This window comes from Anomalospiza imberbis, chromosome 5 (assembly GCF_031753505.1).
Source record: "Anomalospiza imberbis isolate Cuckoo-Finch-1a 21T00152 chromosome 5, ASM3175350v1, whole genome shotgun sequence".
Lineage (NCBI taxonomy): Eukaryota > Metazoa > Chordata > Aves > Passeriformes > Viduidae > Anomalospiza > Anomalospiza imberbis.
In genome coordinates this window covers 31,620,329-31,644,156 of record NC_089685.1, presented here as the reverse complement: position 1 = coordinate 31,644,156, position 23,828 = coordinate 31,620,329, and the positions used below count along the sequence as shown (strand labels likewise).

The 23,828-nt window shown below is 35.6% G+C and overlaps 1 protein-coding gene across 3 annotated transcripts in view; it reads left to right on the top strand.

Moving 5' to 3' along the window:
- TAFA2 (TAFA chemokine like family member 2) overlaps positions 1 to 23,828 on the top strand; it is a 184,805-nt gene that overhangs the window by 158,422 nt on the left and 2,555 nt on the right. The window contains exons 3-6 of one of the 3 annotated variants that reach the window (XR_010999075.1): positions 2,343 to 2,495; positions 3,462 to 3,586; positions 15,502 to 15,684; positions 17,453 to 17,700. Coding sequence is in view for 1 of the 3 variants with exons in the window: in XM_068190080.1 (XP_068046181.1) it covers positions 2,343 to 2,495; positions 3,462 to 3,586 (278 nt within the window). In the remaining 2 variants the exon portion in view is untranslated. The remainder of the gene's footprint in view (positions 1 to 2,342; positions 2,496 to 3,461; positions 3,587 to 15,501; positions 15,685 to 17,452; positions 17,701 to 23,828) is intronic. The other 2 variants (XR_010999076.1, XM_068190080.1) reach the window with 2 other exon arrangements.

Below are 23,828 nucleotides of genomic sequence, written 5' to 3'. Positions count from 1 at the left end.
ATTTCATTGCACTCTTTTTCCATAAAAGTCTTAAAATGCCTGATTTTGTCCTCCTAATTACTACAAATGAGGCTTTCAAAATTTTTGTTTCAGTGTGAAAATTTCCCTCACAGAATTTTACAATAGCTCTTTTAACAGGCTTCCATTCCTGATGGGTACTTTTGTACATTGTACTTTGTTTTCCCTTAGTGGTTGTATTACAGCATTTTTGTAAAGACAGTAAAGCAGTATAAAGTTATATGATAGGAGAGTTAGGACACAAAATTTCAGGATCAGTGATATACAGAATACAAATTAAAACTGATATAGTGAAAAAGTAAGTAGTAATCCTATCACTAAATATACTTTCTTTTGTAGATTCAGTTTCTAGGCTTTTTTTAGGTATCTTTCAAAAAATACAATTTAGCGAATTTGTGTTGGGATGAGTGGGTATAAGGAATGTAATTCCTATCAAAATTAAAGTTAATATGAACTTGCAAAAGCAGGATGTGTTTGTTCTACTATATATTGTACATACCCAATATATCCTAGGATAATTTTTTGTCCTATTCACAAATAAAGAACTTTACAAGTGTTTTATTAAGAAAAAAAAAGAATGTATTTATTTAAATTGCTTTATTGGCATGTATACGAGAGGAATTGTTTAGAAAAGAATTAAAAGTAATTTTTGGGGTAGCCTGTGCTAGTAGCTGTAAAAATATTTGCTCAATGTCTTTAAAGGTATGAGATTGCCAAGTCCAGGCAGATAGTATGAATTACTTTCCTCATCCTCTATTGAATTAAAAATTACAGTTGGAAAGTGAAGAACATCAGTGTTTGTGCATAAAGAGGTTTTTTTTCCTCCTAGGTTTTTGATTTTAAATGTAACATTTCAGCATATCAAAATATGTTGGATCATGGTTTAATTGCTTGCATTGTGTTATATCATTTCAGCTGTAGCACAGCATGATGTGGTTGAGTATAATCAAACTTGACACGGTACAATACATTGAGTGATGACAAAGACCACAAACTGTTCACTGGAATTTGTTATACTGAAAAACGCATAGTTCCCCAATGAAATGTTGAGCAGTTTATGTTTTGTTGATGAAGACCCAGAGTCTAATTGCTATCTGTGGGTTTTACGTCTAGGAAATTCACGGGGTCTGTAGCCTACATCAAGTTTTGTTCCTTACTCAAGCCTTTTAGGAGCTGACACTGTGAAATAACAATGGAGTGAATCCAGACATCAATGCTGGGCTCTTTTCCTTGTAGAAGCTCTTGTTTATTGTTTGACATTAGAGATATTAAAGGTAGCTGAAGAATTCAGTACACAGCCTTTGCATAAAGAGCACAAAAAGTTTAATAGCAGCAGAACTAAGGGACACATATTGCTTCACATAATTAGTATTCCTGCCCATACATGGTTGTAGGTCAATATCAGCTAAAGTTCAGATTTTTTTCTCTCTTCTGATGGTAATGAACTACCCCCAGGAATATCTGGCCTTGTATAAGCAACTACTAAAAGTTCAATTAAAACATTTCCAAACTCCAGATCCTTTGGTAACTGGCTGCTGAACCAGAAAGGCTATTTTGGTAGCTCTTCTCGTACCAAATTGGTCCTCTGATTGGACTCTAGCAATATGGTTCTGGTAATCAGCTAGAGCAGCGTGAATGGAAGTGATAGGTACAGATATGGAATTATGAGGATTGTCTTGTTGCCTCCCTGGTTTGAAAGATTTGGGTCCCCATGTTCCCAAGCTAACTTTGCACTGCCAGGCAGAAAAATTTAAAGTGTCATTCCTTAGTAGATTTTATTTCTGGATTTCGTTTGAGTGTTTTCCCTGTATCCTGCCAGTTGCTCTGTCTACCTGTAGGAAGGTTTTGGAATACTATGTCAAAGTCTCTTTTGGGCGTAAAGTCTGGAGACATGGATTGTGAAAACATATGTATGTATGGGTATTTGAGCATTTATATACTTTCATTTCAAAGTTTCTCCCATAGGGAAAAAGAAAAAAAAAATACTGGTAGAGGTACAGCTGTTTATGGGAGTCCAGAAATTAATGTATTTTCTAGGTTAGTTTTATGTTTCTGCTTCCCGCTTCATTTGAACAAGCCCATTTGCAGCCTTGTTCAACTGTTCTTCTTTAGCCGGGGTTTTCTGCCTGAGATAGTTATAATACATTTGGAAAAGAGATCTACTCTCCATACTAGTGTTAATACCATTGCAATTCTTATTTCATGTGTGGCAGATTGCCTTACAGAGCCAAGTTTAATGCATTTCTAATTAAAAAAAATCCAAACGAAACAATATGATGTTACTTCTCGAAGATATCAAATTCTTCATCTTCTTATTTTCACAGCTCACCATGTTAAAACTGGGACCTGTGAAGTGGTGGCGCTTCACAGATGCTGCAATAAGAATAAGATAGAAGAAAGATCACAGACAGTGAAGTGTTCCTGCTTCCCTGGGCAGGTAGCAGGTACCACCCGGGCAGCTCCTTCTTGTGTTGATGGTGCGACTCCTTCTATTGCTTCCTTTCTTTGTGTTCCTGGGAGTTTTTGCTGGCTTAAGGTCATTAATGAGACCCACTCCATTACAGCTAACTATTTAAAATACGAGTAGGAAAGCTTCTGCATTTTGAAAGGGGTGTCCAAGGTGAATGGAAGATGGAAAAAATAATTATTTGCCATCGCTCTGTAGAAATGCTAAACAAAATTATTAGATGCCAGCAAAAGAGGCCTCTTGAGAGGCTAAATTTGATCTAACTAAATGAGGACTCTTGGAGTTGTATGAAATTCACTTAATTAAAAGTATTTATGCAAAACCTACATAAGCATATAATTTTCATGTACTACAGTTTTACATCTTATTTATATATTTATCTAACTGGAAAGAAACAAGCAAACAAACAGAACACAGTTCTGTCTGATTTTTAATCTTTTTAGACCTACGCTATTATTCCTATTCACAGTGCAATATTAGTGTCTTTGCAATTCTGGTATAGTTCATATGCTTTGTTTGGGAAAATACTAGGTGATTTTTCACATCTCTTTCTTTGAAAGAGTGGCAGGATTCACCCTTTACATGATCTCTTTAATGTTGATATGTTGTTGGCTGTCAGTGAAGCTGTAAATATGTCATCATTGGAGAATAAATTTAATCAAACTATGCTAGGCTATATTATAGACCAAGCAAAAGAAGAGATTCTACTTAAACCTTTGAAATCTGGCTGAGCAAGATAAAATGAAGTTGGGAAGAAATGCTATGAAGAGATTGACTTTGAAGCACATAGCACCTTTTGCAAATTGGAAATCTAATTTCTTCTGAGGGTTCTGAGGTGGCTCAAAATCACAGACTAACTGTCAGTCGACATGTTTCCCATATTTTCCTGGAAAATAAAAGAAATGTTGTAGCATAATGACATCTTAAAATGTCCATTTCAACAAAATACAAACACATTTGTTTTCTTCTTTTGTAGCTTCAATAGTGGAGCAGAAATGGTGGTGCCACATGCAACCATGTCTTGAAGGGGAGGAATGTAAAGTTCTTCCAGATCGTAAGGGATGGAGCTGTTCCTCTGGGAATAAAGTGAAAACAACTAGGGTAGGTATGATACCAACCTGACATGTTACCAACAAGTAAAAAAAAGAAAGGTGCACAGGAAATTGGGTGCACAAAGAAGACCTAAGTTGAGAAGACTAAAGAAGCATGGGAAGAGAGTTGTACTGGGATTGGACTTCCTGGTCCCTCACACTTTTCTCAGCATACTTTTCAATTGTTTGAACATAGTAAGCTGTGTGCCAGACCTTCTCAGGTAAGCACTGGGGATAGTAGAGTTGATCCCTTCAACTAACAGTAATGATCAAATGCATTATAATCTAATATGTATTTCTCTCTGAAATCAGTTGCACTGTGTCTGTACACTTTACTAAACTCTTCATTCAAAGAATAGCAAACCAACATTTTTTAAAGTTTCATGGAATTACCACGTTTCTACACAGAAACTGAGCATGGTAAGAATTTGATGTGTCATTACAGCATGATCTGGTTCTTTCTATCTTGTATAACTGTGATTTACTAAAAAGTTTTGACAGATTTTCAGGGAGTTCCTTTCTTCCATTTGACACTTTTCATATTATTGGTTCAAATTTATATTAACAGAAATATATTTAAAGGTCCTTATATACACAGCCTGACAACAAAGTAAACATGCTTTCAACTTTGCATTTTAGTGGCTAACAAAAACAGAAGAAAAAATATTCTTCAGATAAGTATTAAACACACAAACTTCCTAAAATTATGGCACTGTATCTTGTCAGGGTCAACACGATTCTTCATCAACATACAAAAGATGAAAATGTAATCTGAAGACACATATGCATGTGTTTAAATATAAACAACTTCCCCCCTGCACACCAGCACACCTACTCATGACTGATTTTTCTTTTACATATTTAATAGTTTGTAGTGTCAGGCCATAATATGCTAGATTGGTGTTTACTCTAAACAAGTGTTTGAGTATCTATGTAATTTTATTGAAATATTCCTTACATAGGCAATAAATTTCTGGTACACATTGGCTGTGGTGAAACACAGCATGCACTGACTGAATTTTATTCCTTCTGTTCCATAGACAGCTCTATATGTCTCAGTTTCTGTATTTATAAGTCTCCAAAACATTTTGACATTCTTTGAAGGGAGGATGCTTCCTAAATGTTTGCTTTACAGTTCCCTTCCTGAATCCACTTTTACATGTGTTTCTTCTGAAGACGACCTTGCTGGAATGCTGCCCACACAACTTTGTACATGCCAATGCAAATCTGACTATATGCATGTAAAATATATGTACATATAGAATATAATCAAAAGGAACCAGATAGATGTTTAATAATAGAAACAGAAATAGAATTGTGTGTGTTTTGAAATTTTTCCTGGTTACTACTACATGACACTATTAGTGTTACAGATGGCAACACTATTAGTGTTGCCATTTTATATGTATTGAGAGGGTTTAACAAATGGTAAGTAAAAATGTGGACCTGGATTATATTTCTGTAGGAAAAAAAGAGGTCACAAAAGGGGGAAAATCAAGTATGATTGCTTTGATGAGAATTCTTCTTAAAAGTTTGCCAGAATATAGGTTTCTCTGCATTGGTTGAGGTTATGATTTTTTTTCCACTGTTAGGAATCTAAAGAAACCCAAGGCTCTTGTCCTCAGGAGCATATGCCTTTGTTGTTGTTTAGGTCTGTCTCTCTGCAGCAGCTGTGATTTTCTTGTTCTCTGTGGTGGGGGCAATCCTCAGGACTCATTTCATACCTCTTCAATAATGATGCTTTGGAAAAGCCTGTTCTTTTCTATATTTGCTGTGACAAACACTGATTCAGTACAATGGCTACCATAACCTGCTACAGACCTGGCACCACTGAAAGGGAAATACTAGTCACCTTAAATCTCCACTATTTGTTCTGCCTTCCAGTTTGTCCAGATGCTGTATGTTTTCCGCCTTTTCCTTTCATTTCCCACAGAACTGCAAGGCTACTCTGAGCCAATAGCAAACTTCAATTCAAATTTCTGACTGCAAGTTGACCTAAGTCATTGAAACCAGGTCAGTGACAGGTGAATGAAGGTCTGTCTTTCAGATACAGTGACCTGTGATCTTAAGAGACATCATTCTGATAGCCAGTAAAATATATATTGCTATTGAAAAAATGTGTGGTTCTTTGTGTTAACAGAGTAGCTCATTATCAAAGGGCAAGTACTTTTCCCTAATATGTAGTTACTACCATATTTTTTGCAGTTCCTCTTTCTGCTCCACAAAGAACTATATAAATAAAAGGAAAAAATCTAAATTGCTCTTTTTTTCCAAAATTCCCCCCCTTTTCTTTTGAGAAAAATAAAAAATAACTGTACAGACAGCCAGTATTAAGAAGTTAAGTATAATAAGTTTCTGATTGTCGAAAGAAATAATCCATATGTGATTATCAAGTATAATGTAAAAGTGTAAAGAAACAAAGGGAATGAAACAGCTTGGGTGATTCAAGTAAATTACAGAAAAACCTTCTCAAGGCTTTCCTGAAAGGCCAAAAAAAAGTTTATCTTCACTTCCAAACATTTTCTGCAAGATTGCCTTCTTCATGTGCCAAAATCCTCACCCAATTACCTGCTGAAATACGATTTTCTACAGGACACCAAAATGAAAAGTAGCACCTACATTTACACATCTTTAGCTGTTAATAGTTATCTTTTATGTTATAAATAAAAACAGTGGAGGAAGGAGGTATTTTGCTTGTCCACCTCTGTTTACATATTTATTCTCATATTGTAAAAAATTATGATACTGACTTCCTAATAGTTATGGTATTAGTCACTAAGCAAAAAAGGCCAGATAAAAAATCGCAGAAAACTAATTGATTTTTAGAAATGTGGTCTACTTGAGGTTTTGTATTTTGTTCAGATATATAGATCTAATATGTCATACATGAATAATGAATTAGAAGTACTCAGAATTCAAATGTTAAGAAATCTAATTTGGAAATTTTTTTACCTTTAGAATACAAAACCAGGTATTGCTTTTCTAATTTGTTTCCATATTAGTGGGAAAAGGCTGATATTAAGAATTAACCATAGAAAAAAAACTGAATGTAGGGAAAAAATATGTATGAAAAAGATAAGTACTGATTGTGCTGATTTAGAATTGGCTGTTTTGGGTCTATGTAGCCTGCAGGAGAGGAAGGGAGGAAAAGCCAATGAGAGCTTAGGTAAATCAGTAAATTTATTTGACTTCATATAAAGAAATATGGGCTTGTGTTCTCAGTCATAATACTACAACAAAAGAGGATGTTCATGAATACATTAGGAGAATTATGATAGGATTATGAGCATAACAGCGATTTTACCAGGCACACTTGGGCATTATTCTCCAGGCTGAGAAAACTGTTGTGAAAGGAAACAATTGCATGTTTCCCCCACGTGGCTAGTCTCAATTTTTGATACATAAACACAAAAAATTTGTCACATTGCCCTCTTTCAATGATGAGAAAATAGTTTCAAAACAGTGAAAAATCCTTTTTTTTTTTTTTACATTTGATGTACTCTTTCTTCTACAGCCTGCTTCTAATATAATTATTCTAGTTCCAGAAGTTCTCCTTCTTGTTTTCTTTCTTTTTTTTTTTTTTTTAAATTTCCTTTCTCTTCTTGCAATACAGGAAAGGGTCTGTATTAAAAAAAAAGTAATTTTCCCATCAGTTGAAAAATATTTTGTTATTATGTATAAAACGGAGAATGACATTTCAAAAATTCTCTGAGTTTATATCAAACAGACAAGCCCTTTACAAAGACTGAAAACTAATGTTTTGCAGTCAGATAACAGCTGAAGAGAAAGAATTAAGTATTTCTCTTAGTTATGAGGTATATTCCACATCAGAAGTCTCTCTCTGGATAGGTCTTTTCCCTGGGCAGATCTAGATGCCAGGCTTTATTTGTATTTTTAAGAAGAGTACATTGCCTGCTATCTTTATGATACAGGCAGGCTTTAGGTAGAGTGCCCCATTGCCTCCTGGGGTCCCAGTTCTCCAGGCATCCACCCTGGGACTAGCTTGGAACATGTCACGGCTCCTGAGCAGCTCAAAAACCTGTGCGTCCTTCCTGCAGAATTCAGAGAAAAAGAGCAAAGTAAAGTGGTGTATCCTGGGTCTCATCTTGAGATTCTGCAAGTGAAACATGACTGAAGAAGTGTGAGCTTGCTCCAGGGAGTGGGAGAGTGTTCCTGGACTGATATTTTATGAACATGTAGAGAAATATGCATTGGTATTTTTCATGAGAACAAGTATAGAAAAACATAGGCTATTTCAGTTGAAAAGGACCTACAATGATCATCACATCAGGCAACCTGACCAATTCATGCCTGATCAAATTAAAACACCTGAATAACAACATTGTCAAAATGTCTCTTAAACGCTGATAGGCTTGGACACCTCTCTAGGAAGCCTGTTCCAATGTTTCACCATCATCTTGGTAAAGAAAAGCTTTCTAATGTTCAGTCTAAACCCTCCCTGGTTCAGTGTTGAACCATTGCACAGTAATTAAATGGTGCCTTGTCCTCAGGCTTCTAGTTTGATTTGGTAGAAATGCCTGTGGAATGAGGCATAGTTTAACACTACATTGTGGTTAAATTATGTGAATAGAATTTACTGGACTTTGCTTGGGTTATCTCTAGAGTGAGATAACTAGCCCAAGCTCTAGACTCTTTTTACTTTTAGATGGAGTTGTTCAGTTCCAGAGGACAATTGATTTTGTTCTTAGTCTCATGAACTGTCTTCTGGAGGTGCTTATGTTTATCAAATAATCTGGAGGAAAACTACCATGACTACCTTAGCCCCTAATGATAGATATTTGATGTTGAATAGGAAGCAGCTGACTTAGATAATTTAGTAACTTTGATGTGGTCTATCAGCAGGAAGATGACCATAAAGACCCATTCATTCTTTGTCAGTTTGAGAAGCTTTAGATTTTGACCACTATGAAATGCAATATAATATATTAAGAGTTTAAAAAATACTCATAATCTGAAGATACAAATCAGCGACTCATACTATGATGAGCAACATGTTGAGTATCTACTACTCGCTAAAAATTGGCAACAGTGCATGTTTTAGAATTGTTGGTGTAATAATGATAGTAATAATATAAATTAACAACAGAAGAAATCAGATACAGATAATTGATTATTAACCCCTGAAAATATCTAGAAAATGAAAGTGAGTAATGCTTTCTTATAAACAAGGGAAAGAAGTATTTTCCGCCAGGTTGTAAAGGGCTATCGTTTGGAAATAAGCATTCAGCTTCTGGAATAGCTGAGCACCTACACTTTTAAGATGGACTGAAGGAACTGCAATGTGGAGGACAGCAAACTGCAGAACAGAAAGAAATCAATACCTACTATATTACTATGTAACTATATGCCAAACCAATAAAATAATATAAAAATAACTGCAATAAAATAAAATAAATATTACAAGGGTAGAGAGAAATAAAAGAGAAATATTACAGAGCCAAAAAGAAATCCATAGTGAGTATATTTATCTACATTTCAAATCCAAATCTGCATTCCAAATCAATACCAGAGACAGACGACCAGTGTGGAAAGAACAGAAATATTGCCAGGATGGTGAGAAATCCATAATCATACTGAGAGTGTCTATCCCTTACAAAACAATATAGGAGAGAGCCTGAACTCAGTTGTTTGAAATATTCCAATTTATCTAATTTTACATTATGGCTTCCAGAATTTAAAGGAAACTCAAAATTGAATAAGATCTTTGGAAAATGAGAAAATCTACTGTCTGAACACACCAACTGGCTTCATTTGAAGCCAAACTGTGTTCAGTATGTGCATCCCACTGCTCTCAATCAATGCAGTTTTGTTGCTATCTATAAATACTGCTTACATTTTTACCCAATCTCCTCTTTCTCACTTGCAGATGCTGGGTTGTTTCTATATTAATTACAGCTAGTGAAAGGAGGGACAGTAATTTTATTTATGTTTCAATTTATAAAATATGCTGTTCATAACTCTTTCAGCATATGAAGTGGAAGTTCCCCTATTTGGTACCTTTACATTTTGGTGAGCTACTCAGCTTTCCAGTATCAAGAGGCAGCATAAAGTGGTGTCTCAACTGCTACCAGTGCTGTCATAACCGCTGCTTGAGTAAGACAACATAACACAAGAGAGCTAAAATGTGTCCCTGGCTATGAAAGGGGAATGGCATTTTTCTTGTAACTGAGCCTTTCCTAGTATTAGCAATGCAGCAATATTAGTTGTTGGTCTGTACTTCTCCATACAAACAATGTATCCATAGGTTCTTTAAGTGTTACTGTTTTTTCTGCCAAAGTTAAATATGTGGTAGCTTCTTCCTTCATGTCTTTGTCCCACTTCCTCCTCCAAGCTTTTCAGAAACAGCAGTAGTAATTACATGGAATTAGGAAAAACATGAATTCATCAACTAAATACAATGTATAGGCTATTCCAGGATGTTTCTGATAGGCAGAATGTATGGTAGTTGTCGTCAGTGAGTGCTAAGAAAGCTGTGTATTTCTCACATGACATGTTTTACAGTGTAAAACCGCTACTAACTTACAAGACATTAAAAAAAAATTGTCTTTTGACCACTAAGAAATGTGAAATAATTGTAGGATGGATCAATGATCTGCCATGTGTCAGGTACAGGAAGTGCTTTTCCTACTCTTACGTAAGAGGTTTTATAATTGAAGAAACCACCTCACTGTAAAACTATTTTGTTCCTCTGCCTCACTTCAGAGCCTCTGTATAGACTTCTCAGCTCCTACTTTAATTTCAAATGAAGATTTATTGGAATAATATACATATATACAGTGACCAGCAATACCTGGAGGTTCATAAAAATTATGTGATTACAGTATAAGTGACTGCACAAACTGTAGCAAAATATTACCCGTGAAAAGAGTGATTGCACTTGTGACAGCCTCTTTGTTGCTATGGTATCTCTTTCCATGCCTTTGGCTAATCTGTCACTAGGAGAAATTTGCAGCTGTCTCAGCATGTTTCTCATTGCTAACTCAGAGATCACTGTATCTAATCTGTCATTGAAATAGCAGTAAGTGGTATGCACATATTTTCTAAGAATAAATACAGGTTTTAGGGGACAAATAAGCTGGTAACGGAAATACAATGACACTTTCTAGGGTCAAGCTGGACTTTTGAAATAATCAGTAATTATTGTTTTGATCTAGTACCACAATTCTTTCATTTTGAAGCTCTGTATTTTTTGTAGGGCACCTAAACACTAGTCTTTTGGGACACCTGGGCATTTTGATGGAAATAGTTAGCATGCCAGCCAACACATGTTAAAAGTCATCAGTATTGAGGGCTATGCAATTTACTGATTTTTCTAAAAATAGCTTTTATATACCAAATTTGCTTTAATGTGAAGTCAGTGTGCCTAGTTCTACCCTATGTAAAACTGGGAGTCTCCATTTGGCAGGAGTCTAGGCCTACAGCTTGCTGATGTTCCTTTGTGGTCACAGAAATCTAGACATGTCATGGTCCTTTCCCCAAAAGCAAATGTACTCTGAAATATCTGCAAAAGAGCAATTATGGAATAAAGGATTAGAGGAAGAAGTGTTGTGGTGTGAATTCTGTAAACAAAGTCATAGACTTTGTCAGTAAAACTTGTTGGGCAGGTGAGGATAATCCAAGCATTCGAATCCCAGGACATTTTCAGTTTCAATTTTTTTTTTTTTTAGTTCTGTTCTGACTTTGGGTCCTATGGATACTGAAATGAAGAACAAAAGTGAGTAACATCAAAAGAGAGAATGGATTAAGGCAATATTCACGGGTACAGATCTTTTGAAAAGAGGGAGCCTGATTATACATTACCTTGCTGTATCTCCCTGTGAACACACTGAGTATAGTCTCAAGCTATTCAGAAAGGGCAATATAATTTTTTTTGTGAGTAGACACACTGTAGAAATAATGAGAAATGAAGTGTTTTGCAAACCCTTCATCACACCCACAGCATAGTAGTATATGTTGTAGTTTATACATTTTTGTCATGGAATAGTTTTTCGAAGGCAAGACTGCAGCTAGGATGCATTGTAAAGCACCATTTTATCTTCTCCAGAACCTGAATTGACAGAATTATCCTGCAATCAAAGGAAACTATTCAATATTTAAAGAAAAATGCAAATAGATTTCAACTGCATGTCATTAATTATTAATCAGTGATTTTTGCAATCATTACTTTATTCTGTGTGCAAATCCTCCAATTCATCTGTCCAGCCAAGATGTTTTCTGCCTTTGTCCCAAAAGATTCAACTTGTGATTTACTTTTTTATTCTTCTGCCTTGTCCTTTGCTGGCATGTTTGAGATATTGAACTTCTGTCTGAAAAATAATTTTCTGCTTCTATGATGGAAAATAAGAACAAGTTCTTAAAGCTGTTTGTTAATGACTGGTTTTCTTCAATGCATTCACCCCATGAATTTCCACTTTTACAATGTCTTGACACCAAAATCAAAGGTGTTTCCACTTTCATTTGCAGCTTCATTCTGCCAGTCGCTTTGCCATTCACAGCAGTGCAAGAAGGACTCTTTGAATATCTAGTAGTCTTTTTAAATTTTCTTGAAAAATTTTTGTCAGCTTCTAATATCTCATAAATCCCTGTACAAGATGATATTCAAATGCCAGTATCATGTGAGTCATGCTGGCATGCTCTAAAACTAGTGCTTCTTTTTTGTCTTGCCCTCCTTTTTATTCTGTTGGGGCCTCTTTGGATCATTTCTGAAAGTCAGAAATGATATATTTCTGGTCAGAGAGACCAGGGTATGCTGAAACCTCACATGATCTGCTGCTTAAATAGCTGCAGGCAGAATTTTTTCCTCTTTCCCTGGGTATTTGGCACAGGCTTCACAAACTCTGCATCACTGCTTAGTGGCAGAAATGTATGAGGGAGTGGAAAACTGGGCCTCAATTGTTCAAAAGGTAATGTTTTCATTTCTTCAAAATAACATAGTTTTCTTGAGGTATTTCCTTACTCATTAGGCCTAATTATAGAAAACATCAGAAACATTCCCTTGGTGCAGCTCTGCTTTTCTGCCTTATAGGGAAGGAAATTAATAATAATCATTATGAAGAGGAGAATCAGACATACAGAGAATTCTGAGCCTACAGAGTCACTGTTGGAGGAGTGAACAACTCAAACCAATTGAAATCAGATTACTCAGACATTATTCCATTGCATAGCACAGTGAGCATGGTTGTAAATCTTAACTATTTCTTCCCAAGAATAATGAAGATAGTCCTATCTCTTGTGAAAACTCTTCTAAGCGAAGAAAAATTTCGGGCAGGAACAAGTGGAAGATTGCTGCCTATGATTAAATTAATAAAGTAGACAAGCAAAATAGAGTTAATTTCAATGAGAATTTCAAAATTGCCATTTTTTTTATGACTTGCAGTTTAACTCCTCTGTCCTGGTTCAGGGCAAATTTGGGAGACAACCCTAAAAGGGGTTCCTCTAGAAGGCAGATTCAATTGGCCCCTCCCCCCAACCAGTTTGGGAAAAAATACTTCCTTGGAGAAAATTGGAAAAAAATGTTTCTTAATCAAGAAAACCTAAACAATATTAAACAATTAAACTTCTTGCCGCTCCAAAAGAGGGAGAAACTCAGAAAAATCCGCCCCCCCCAAGGCTGCAGCTCGGCTCACTCAGTCTCTTACCAGTCCCTCTGGACTGATCCCTGGAAATGCCGCGGCCCAGGCCCGGCCCGCTGGGCCACAGGTGCGAGCTGCCGGTGCTCTTCAGTCCAGAGCAGGTTTAAGCAGGTCCAAAGAAAAGGAAAAGCCACAGTCCAGGGAACTTCTTTGCCTCAGCTAGCTAAAACGAACTAAAAAGCAAAGGAGAGCTCTGTCTCACTGTCCGGCCGCAGACAACACAGTCCAGCAGCAGGAATGTGGAGGAGTGAGTGCAGTTTCTGAAAACAAACTCCATGCTTTTTCTCACCCCCCTCACTCCTGGAACAAATCTTAAAGGTGAAAAACTTGTTATTCAGCATAAACAGAACAGAGGATTGGGGATAAAAGCATCATAAAGTCAACCTAGGACATCCTTCTACCACCCTGGTGAACACCAAGTCAATTTCAGGAAAGACACTACTGCTATGTAGAAAGAAAAGACTCCAAAGGACTTTCCATGTTCTATAAAATGGACTCTAAGCTTTCTTCTACTGCATTATTAGAATACACAGGTGATCCCTTACATCTTACAGTCCTGATTATCATCCATCACCTTCCATATCTGCAGTGATAAATGCCATAGAACTCTGCTCTGAAGTCCAGATTCTGGGTGAAGCTGCAAAATATCCAGTCCACCAGAGCATATTTGTATGATGAAAGCTGTAAAATTATGTTGGCAAGACCAAACAAAATTTTGTCTCCAGTTTATGAAGATCAATGGGTTCTCAAGGAAACAATGGATTGTGTTTAATCCACATGTATCTACAAAATCAGTAGTAATAGATCTGAGAATTTTAATAGAGCTGTAGTTCTGTCTCTTCAGATTGAAGAATGTCAGAAGATAAATTGCTGATGCCAGCCAGAAGAACTTGTTTCTTCATCGTGAATTAAAACTTAGGAACATGTTCCTGCCAAAGGAGGACCAAAGGACTGTATCTCTGCTCATGCTGTTTCTAATTCAGGCAAATTCACTCCAAAATCAGATTAGTTGTTCTAGAAATTGGAGATGTCTCTATGCTGATTCCTTGTCACCTTTTCGGAGTGACTTTGGAAAATGCAAATTTGTCATCTTCAAAGCATCATTCCAATTCCACTCACTAATCATTCTTGTTCCTCATCCACAAAGAAGAAAAAAGGAGCAGGAGACTCTTTTCTAGAATGGAACTTGACACATTTGAAGTCTATTTATTGGAAAGCCAATTACTATTTCGAAGGTACATCAGGAAATTGCCAGAATCCTTTATCTTTCTCGCAATCTTAAATCACATCATTGGTACTTACATTCCTGAAACTTGAAGGCAATGACCTCTTTTGAGCCTTTTGGTCTTTTCTTCACTACTTGAGATTTTAGAATTCCAGAGTCTAATTGCATTTAGCTACTTTGATTCATTAAATTGCATTTTTCTTAGGTCACGTTCTGTTTAGATAATATAACGAGAAAATACATATATGAAGACAACTGGACAGGTTCTATAAGAAAGAGAATTTAAGTTGAATACCACAGTATGTTCTTAGTTGAAACTCCTAGCATTCATTTTTAGCTTTGACAGAATACTTCTTTTCTGTGTACTGTGAAGTTCAAAAATAGCATCCATGTGATCCTAAGTACAGAGAGGTATTGTAACTTTCACTTGGATGCTCAAGCAAGAAAACATTTACTTATTAAACTGACAGTACTTGCTCTTTTCATCTTTGACCAAGATGACTACAATTGTTGGGAATCAGAAACCATAATCTTGACTGTGTCTTAGTGAAAGAGACTTTATGTGTTGTTTTCCTGGGCAATGAGAAATCCTTCTTATTGTTCAATAATGACAGCCTCTGAGTGAAAAGCCAAGTCTTCCTTTTCCACAGTTCTATTAGGACTTGAGAAAAGATATCAGAGATTTTTCTGAAATCCTCCAAATCTGCCACCTTTCTTCTCTTTCTTCTCTTTCTTATCTGTATTGGAGTGATGGCATCATGGGTACTCATACAGGAGAAGGTTAAAATTAGATTTCCTGAAATTAATTTTATATTCTCTGAAAGGGTACCCACTACTCTGTCAGTACCCATTTTTAAGCCAAAATTTCTCCAAGCACAGAAAAGTCTTTTCTTCATGTGGAAATTCTAAATGGATGAAAAGAGAAAGGAAAATAATTGAAGGGATTCAAGTTGATGACTGATTCGTTGTTATTAAATATTTTTTCCTTCTTGGATATTGGTTCTGCTGTTTTCTAACTTGTTTTTTAGTTGTCTTATATTCCCTCAGCTATGGCAGTATTCCTGGAGCCAAATGTGAGTGCACTTCCTCAAAATGCCAGTAGTGGAAGCTGGTAAGCAAGTGGGGAAAAATCATCAGAGGAATCTCTGAAGCTTGGGACAAAGGCAGAAAACACATCAGTACTGCACTAACAGAACAGCAGGTATTCTTATAGAGAAGATAAAATTACAGGTAAGGAAATAATTTACATTTCTATTTTGAGCTTGTCCAAATGGCTTGTTACTCTCCATTCAAAATACCAGGAAAAACCCTACAGCATAAAAATTGAAGAAGAAAAAGATCTCAAATTTGATTAACTTAGACTACCTGATTTTTTAGTGGGGATAATTGGAAGTTCAGTCTGACCCTATTTCTGGAAAAATATATTAAAATATGAAAACCCTTTGTGCCTATTAGACAGTTTAGAACCTCAGTCTAGTTTTAAAACAAGGCTGGGTTTGAGTTTTTTAAATTTGCTTTGCTTTTTCATATTTAGAATGTAAACAAAGAAAACTGCTTGTTATAGGTTTTCTTTTCCAATAAAAAACAAGTGCAGCCTTTTCTATAGGTTAGTGAAGTCAGATAAAGCCAAAGACAGAAGGACTCTGTTCCCATCTCTCCATATCCACTTCCTGACAGTTGGAAGGGTAAGATGACTCTTTATTATGCTTCACTTTCCTCATATGTTGAAAGAAAAGAGGTTGTTTTTATCTCCCAGTTGGGATGACTAGGCAATATAAGTGTTGTGGAAGAGAAAAAATTACACTTATGTAATTAATTGTCTTGCAGTCTTTTATGCCGCCATGCTGCAGTCCCAATATGGAGTTGTGAGCACCATAAAAACCTCAAGAGGATATATCCTTGTCTGAATTGCTGCAGTTATTATCTGTTACAGAAAGTAAAATAAGGTTTTTGTTTAAGTCTTCTTTTAATATAAAACTTTTGTCTGTAAATGAAACATTGTATTACGTTAAAATAATTCTACCATAAACTCTATTCTCTACTGAGTAACAGAAACATTGAGAAAATTAGGGTATGGTCAATACAGTGGCATGACCTTTTGGAAGACAGTAATAATGAGAACATAGGAAGGACTAATTAATTAGATTTAGCCTTAATATAACTCATATATCTTCATCAGCTATTCACTATCATAATTGTCCCAGTGAGTTGTACCAATTAATTTTATTTTGTAAACTATCCAGTTCAAGGAAATATGAACACAGGACCATATTAATTGATTTCATAGTATTCAAATGTGTAGAGATTTTATTTAAGCAAGAAATTTTTGAAGTTTTGAGTTTAATCTTGTATATTTTCAATGATCTGCAGCATGATATTTAAATTAAAAGGGTTAAGAAAATAAAAGAAGAAAACTTAAAGAAATTTTCATCATCTTTTGAGATGCTGTGTATCACTTCAGAAGCAATCATTATTGGCAGGTTCAAAATCTCTCTCAAATATCTAGATAAAGAACTATGTGTCTGAATTGAATACTGTATTTTGAAATGTGTAATGTGTCTTCTGTTATTTTATAGTGTTTCCTGTAACTTTCTATTTTTTTTACTTTAAACATATTTGAGGAGAACACACTAAAAGCTTTCATTTTGAAGGAATTGTCTTCTGACTTCATGACTCCTTTCTGTACTACAGGTCTATGTAGGAACCTATTCTCAAAGAACTCAATTACTGTTTTGTCAGACTTAAATTTTGCTGATATGCTTTCAGGAATGAGTGTAATCTATCACTTTCTATTGCTTTTTGGTTTGAATTTGAGAATGTTTGGGTATTTTAAAGACCATACACTATTCCTAAGAGAATTTTCTCTGATTCTGAAATGTTTTAACCTGTCATTTTGTATTTTTCCTTGTAAGTTTAAAAAATATTCCAACTGCCCCAGTTTTGTTTTCTGTAACTATTTTCATAACAGTGTAGTACTTGACATGTGTTTGTTTCTTAGGCAAACGTGTAAAACTCCTCAAGTCCGAATGGAGAAGTAGAGAAAGGAGGTTTCTGCTGTGCCTGATGTCAATTTTTGTTTTTTCCACACACAAAAAATATTCTGGCTCCACGTTGGAGCACTAGTTGTGATGAATCCTAGTCTTGGTCGGATTCTAAGGAAGGGCCAGAACGTTCGTTGAGGAATAAAGAGTCAAACCACTCCTGAAAATGTGTTCCAGCCCCGGTTTATTACTCACAGAGCAGCAGGTGTGTACAAATACAGGTTTACATAGTATTTACAGGAATTGTTGTACCTTACTCCTCATTGCAGTTGCTTAGTTTACTGTGGACATTAAAGACTTGTGGCTCATTCAGGCAGAGTTTCTGGAGGGTGGTTGAAGAGATTCTGACTGTGCTACTAAGCAACCTCAGAGTGTTACTTCGATGCTTCTGGGAGCCCTAAAATATCTTCACACTCTGACTTTCAAAGGTAGACCTAGTTGGTAAGCTTAAGTTACTCTCATGGAAAAACAGCAGATGCTCTTGGAAGAGAAGTCCATCTTAGTACATCCAGTCTGGTGTGGAATCTGTAGCTGAAAGCTCAGTATCACATACCGAATTACCTAAATTTCATAAAAAACTAAGAATTGGGTATTTCCATTATATTCCTAAGATGGGCTAGAAGTTGTCTATCTATCTTAAAATTGTGTTAAAGATGAAGACCTTTATCGTTTACAGGAATATATGCCATGCTCTGAGGTATTTTGCCACTACCTACTTTACTAGTCCTGCCTTTCAAACTATTTGAAGTAAGTGGAAAGATCGCTTCACATGGGAAAGATTTCCAAAGACTTTTTGTTTCAATTAAAATTTTTAACACTGATTGTCTAGATCTTCACTTTACCAGCAAAAATTTCCTGTTGAAATCCTTAGAGCAGTGGGAAATAAAGGGCTACAGTTATATTTCAAATGGCATTGCATGAAATGAGTTTTCAGAATGTTGTCTCTCTATAATGGAAGTCCTGAGCACAGGAACTATCACAAGTGCAGTTCCGATTAGTCACTATGCAATAAACATATGAAAGAATGATGAGGTTTCAGAATCTCATGGTTATCAAAGAACAAAGAACCTTTTGAGTCATGTCCTGGGAAATACTCTTTTTAATTAACAAAATGAGCTAGTCATAGCTCCTGAAGGACAAGCATGAAGATCTAGAATTCCAAATCACTTAACAGGCTTGGGAACATGTTTAGTTATACTTTTCATACTGCAGTACCTAAAATAAAACTAAGCGAAAAATTTGAAGCTCTTGAGTTCTTGAATAAAAAGTTAGGTAGGTCAAAATTTTATAAACAGGAATGAAACATTTGATGATTTGAAAAAGTATCTTCCAATACATAACTTCCTCTGAAAGTAATTGAATCCACGTAGTTATCATTAAATATCTGTTTTCCAGACTGCTCACAAGTGACTGAAATTTTGCCTTTTGTCATTAGCCCAGTCAAAGAGCTGTCTGTAATACTAAAATAAGGGCCTGTGTCCTCACTAATGGTTCTCTCTTGCAGTTCCCTTGAAATGTGCTTGAGCCACCTTAATTTCTCATGCTTTTGAAATGGTTCCACCTGCCTTCAGAAACCCAGTTATCTAGCAATAAAGACCCAAATCCACATCTACGTACTGTAAAGGGTCTATACATATACAAGCCCTGTTCCAGAGAGGTCCTTAACATCTTTTTGTCCACTTTTCCCAATTCATTGGAACATAAATGACATGATTATCCGTCTGTGAGGAAATTGTGAACCTGTCTTTTGTTACCATTTGCAAAGAACTTTGGATTATCACTGGTACTAGAACAGAAGCATTTTCCAAGTTTACAAGTTGAACTGTTTCAGTGAATGAACATGCACAAGTGACAATGCAAGCTGTCATTTGCTTTCACAAGCCATGTATGAATGATAGTGCATGGCAAACACACTGTATGGATTTTAAAGTTCCAGGAAATAGTGTGCTTCCATCTGTTCAAAAGATCCATTTCCAACCTCAACCACATTCTCAGAGAGCATGAGTAGAAAAAATGCACTGGCAGATGTTTGATTCTGGTTATATGGGCCCTTCTGTTTCTACACTGTAGTATTTATATTAAGTTCTTCCTAACACAAAAAAAATTATTTATGTTAGAGAAAAAAAATTACTGATATAGCCCTCCTGAGTTCATTCTTTTTTAGGAAAGGTTTGCTAAAGAATCACTTTGTTAATAATTTTATTATTTTTTTGTGGTGTTTTGCATACAGTATAAGAAAAGATACCATAATAATGGTATCTTTAATGGACAGAAATATACTGCATACAAACAAGGGCTGTTTTGGTATGGGATCTCTGGCTTTTCTCCAGGACTTGGAGGACAATCCATTGTAGGCATTTCTTCAATGCATTCCTTATGGCTTTTGTAATTTCCTGTATTAGCATATCTCATGTTGGTTATTAAATAAATTTGTGAGACCCCCTTTATTTTTGCTTGAAATCCCCATACCATTTTTGTTTCCTACAGGCTTTTAATATTTTAGAGAAAAATGGAAGGGGTGCCAAGTCAACTTTGTCTCATGAAATTACGCTTGGCTCAGGGTGAGCTATTAATTGCTTTCACAAAAAGTAATTTCCTTTCTGTGTCTTACGTATCTCAAGAAAAAAAGAAAAGAAAATAAAAGAAAAAGACAGCCTGAGTATGCTTAGATGACATGACCTATGATCACACACAATCCTATATGGTCAATGGAACAGTTCTAATTAAAAAGAAAAAATCCTCTATTAAGTTCTTTCTGTTTCTTTGGAGAAAACCCAGAACAGAGGGTGTATCCATTCCATGTGGAGTCATCTGTCAAGTCAAGAAACATTGGCTTAAAAATTTTACCTTTTCTGCATTTGCATTGATACATAGTCCTGTCTTCCCTCCAACTCTCCTCACGCGCTAGTCTCTTCTTTACTGTGCATGATAGAAAAGAGAGAATTAAATTGCAAGGGGACATATAAAAAGGCAAGTTGCTAACTTTCAAGTGCTTGACTTTGCAAACTTTAGAGTCAGTTTCAATATGGATTTTGTGCATGGTCTATGATAAACACAGAAAAAAATTCAAAAAGCTGCCAGTCAAAAAATAGTAATGTACAAGTTGTTATGAAACTTTCCAGCATACACTTAATTTCAATACACCATATATTGTTATCTATTTTATTCTAACTTTATTATATAATAATGAATTATGTGCCTAATTTTGGATGTAGAAGCTATTCTGTAGATAGCTAATGATTTGTGATATATTTGTTTCTCTGAAGAAACAGAAGACTTTTACTATATCTAATTGGGGTTCTGTAACCTTGATGCTGAAGTGCCTGAATTTAGGGAGTGCTTTACTATTCAGGGAATATTCTCTCAGCCATTCTTTACATCCTATAGTCTTGATTTTTCTTCTTTCCTCTTCTAAGGCAGAAGAAAGTTCTGAGTAAAAGTATCAGACTTAGTTTTTATTGAAAATCTATTCTAATGAAATAAACAATACCATCTGCTGTATTCATCATTTCACAAATGAGGATATATTTCACCCATTGTGGTTGTCCAGAAAAATCACTTGAGGCTGGTAGCTTTTCTAATGTGATGTCATGAGATCTTTTAGTCTCTGATCCATTCTGCATTATCCTGGCAAAAAGATTTTACCTAAAGACTGAGTTTGTTCTGAACATTTAGTAAGCAGAATAAAGTGGAAATATTCAGGTGCATTTAATTATATATTGTTGTGTTAAAATAAAACAAGTGAGTCCACACACAATTACAGCCAATTTACAGCAGCCACTCACTAATTTAAATTAAAAAGTCTGCAACTGCAGAGTAATTATGCTTTAATTGCATATTTAGGATAAGAAAATGAAGATCATCTAATGTGGTGTATTTATGATATTGCAACTATGTGAGAAAATGTATTAGTATAAAGAGTAATTGCATTCCAAGAATGAGCAAATTAATTCCAATCAACACCTAGGATGCTAAAGGTTTGATGTACTTTTAAAATTTGTATTGTTAATTTTCCATACATATTAATTATTAACTGAAAACTTGATTTGCGCACTTCAGGGTGTTGCTGTTCTCTAAGGATTTTAAAGATCAGACACATATTGTTATTGGTCCCTCTTTTCCTATGAAGGCCTTTGGCACACTACCATAATACCTTACTTCCCAGACACTTAAATCAAATAGCATTTACTATATTCAAAATTAAGCAATTCTGGGATTATCATCACTAGGTATTAGGTAAAATTTCATTGCTTCTGTATGAAACTGCCTTTAATAACAAAGAGGTTTATTTACTCCCTGACATGTATGGTATATAGATATATAACTTCCATTAATGTGCAATCTATGCTTGAAAATAAGGAGTATTAACATCATACACAGAGGCAAATGTGGACCACTATATATATATATATATATATATATATATATATATATATACACATATGTGTGTGTGTGTGTGTGTGTGTGTGATAGGTGAGTGACCTGATACAGGGCAGAAATCTGAATGGCTATCTGCTCTTTTTTTTTCTTGTTTTTATCACCTATCCATTTTATGTGACAGTGTATGTTGCTTTCATGGGGATATTTTCACCACAGGGTTGTAGTGCTAGGTGGGGGGAGCAGATAGGCCTGCAGATTATGATTTTACTGAATTTTCTTGTGACTGAAAATACATTTGCACTTCAAAACAGCCATGTAACTGAGTAGTCATGTATGTGCAAAAATACCATTTTTGTTTTCTGAAGTTTATCACCTTAGCCTATGCATAGAGCTGGGTGTAATAGAAATATTACATCACAGGATAGTTGAGATTGGAAGGCAACTCTGGAAGTGCCACCCCCTGGCTTAAGCAGAGACATCTAAAGCCAGTTAGGACAAGACAGCTTTTGAATATCTTCAAGAATGGAGCCCGCGATCTCCTTGGGCAATATGTGCTAGTGCTCAGTCGCCCTCACAGTAAAAAACTTTTTCCTGAGAGGGAACTGCCTGTGTTTGTTTGTTCTATTTCTTGTCCTGCTGCTGGGCACCAATTGAAAAGTGTCTGCCTCCATTTTCTTGCCACCCTTTCTTCACATATTTGTACACATTGATGTTTTTCCCCCGAGCCTTCTCTTTTTCAGGCTGATCAGTTCCAGTGCTCTCAGCCTTTCCTCATATGAGATGTTCCTGTGTCTTATTTGCCTTAGTGGCTCTTTACTAGATAGACAGATAGGTAGACATAGATATAGATATAGAGACATGTATCAGAAATGAAGCCAATAAAATTCCACCTGCGGATAGTATCAGAAGATGTGTATTTTACATTGTGTAGCTCAGTGGCACCTGGTTCCATGAGTAGAATTCCAGCTTGCTACAATAAAGCAAAAAAATAAATAGAAATAATATGGTGCTTCAGCCTTTTGAGCTTTGGTGCAGGGCACAGAAATATGTTGCCTGACTGTTAAATTAATTCTTTATTATTTTTTCAGGCAATCTCCCACTTTAGAAGGGACCACATGAGGCTGTTTCCAACAGCAAGACCAAAGCAAAATAAAAGCAGTGTAATAAATAAGGCCATGTATCATAAAAATCATGAAGCACAATTTTATTATTGCCTCAAGTGCAGTTCCTAGAAACAACTCTGTGGAGAAGGCAGACCGAAGTAATGAACTCCTTGAACAGTCTGTTTAATATTCTGTTTGCTCTATGTTTATGCTCTGCAGAGCTGACAAGAGCTGTATGCAAACAGTTTTGCTGAGGGAAAAAGAATGTTTCATCATTAAGGAGCATGACCCTTGTCTCGGTGATCAAAATGAAAAGCATATGCCCCTTGATGTCATAAAGTGTTGTGACCATTCCAATGAGTTGTTCCTCAAGCCTTGGGACATTTCCCCTGACACAGTTTGATATTCAAAGACTACGTGATGATTAATTGTATCCACTGACACAGCAGAAATATTCCTCAAAGTTATGTTTCTTGATATAACAATTTTTTTCTTTTAAAGTTTAAAATCCAAATCAATTAGAGGGATTATTGTGAGATTATTGTGAAATGCTTTGTCCCCTACTCTTTCTCTGAGGTCCTTCTGTTTCCCTCTTGTTTCATGTTAGGCTGGGTGAAACCACTCTAAATTAAATCCTTGGTAATTTTTCACTTTGTGAGTAACAGGATCTCTATCTCTTGTTAACTTGTGCATGAGGTTTGTCCTATTTCTCCACTAAGTGATTATTGCTTGCTAAGATACATTAAGCCTTTAAAAGGACATTGCCTTTTCCAACCTAAATGATTCTATGATGTTATGATTGTTTTGTAAAGATGCATGCAAAGGATGGAAGAATACAGATCCAGTATCA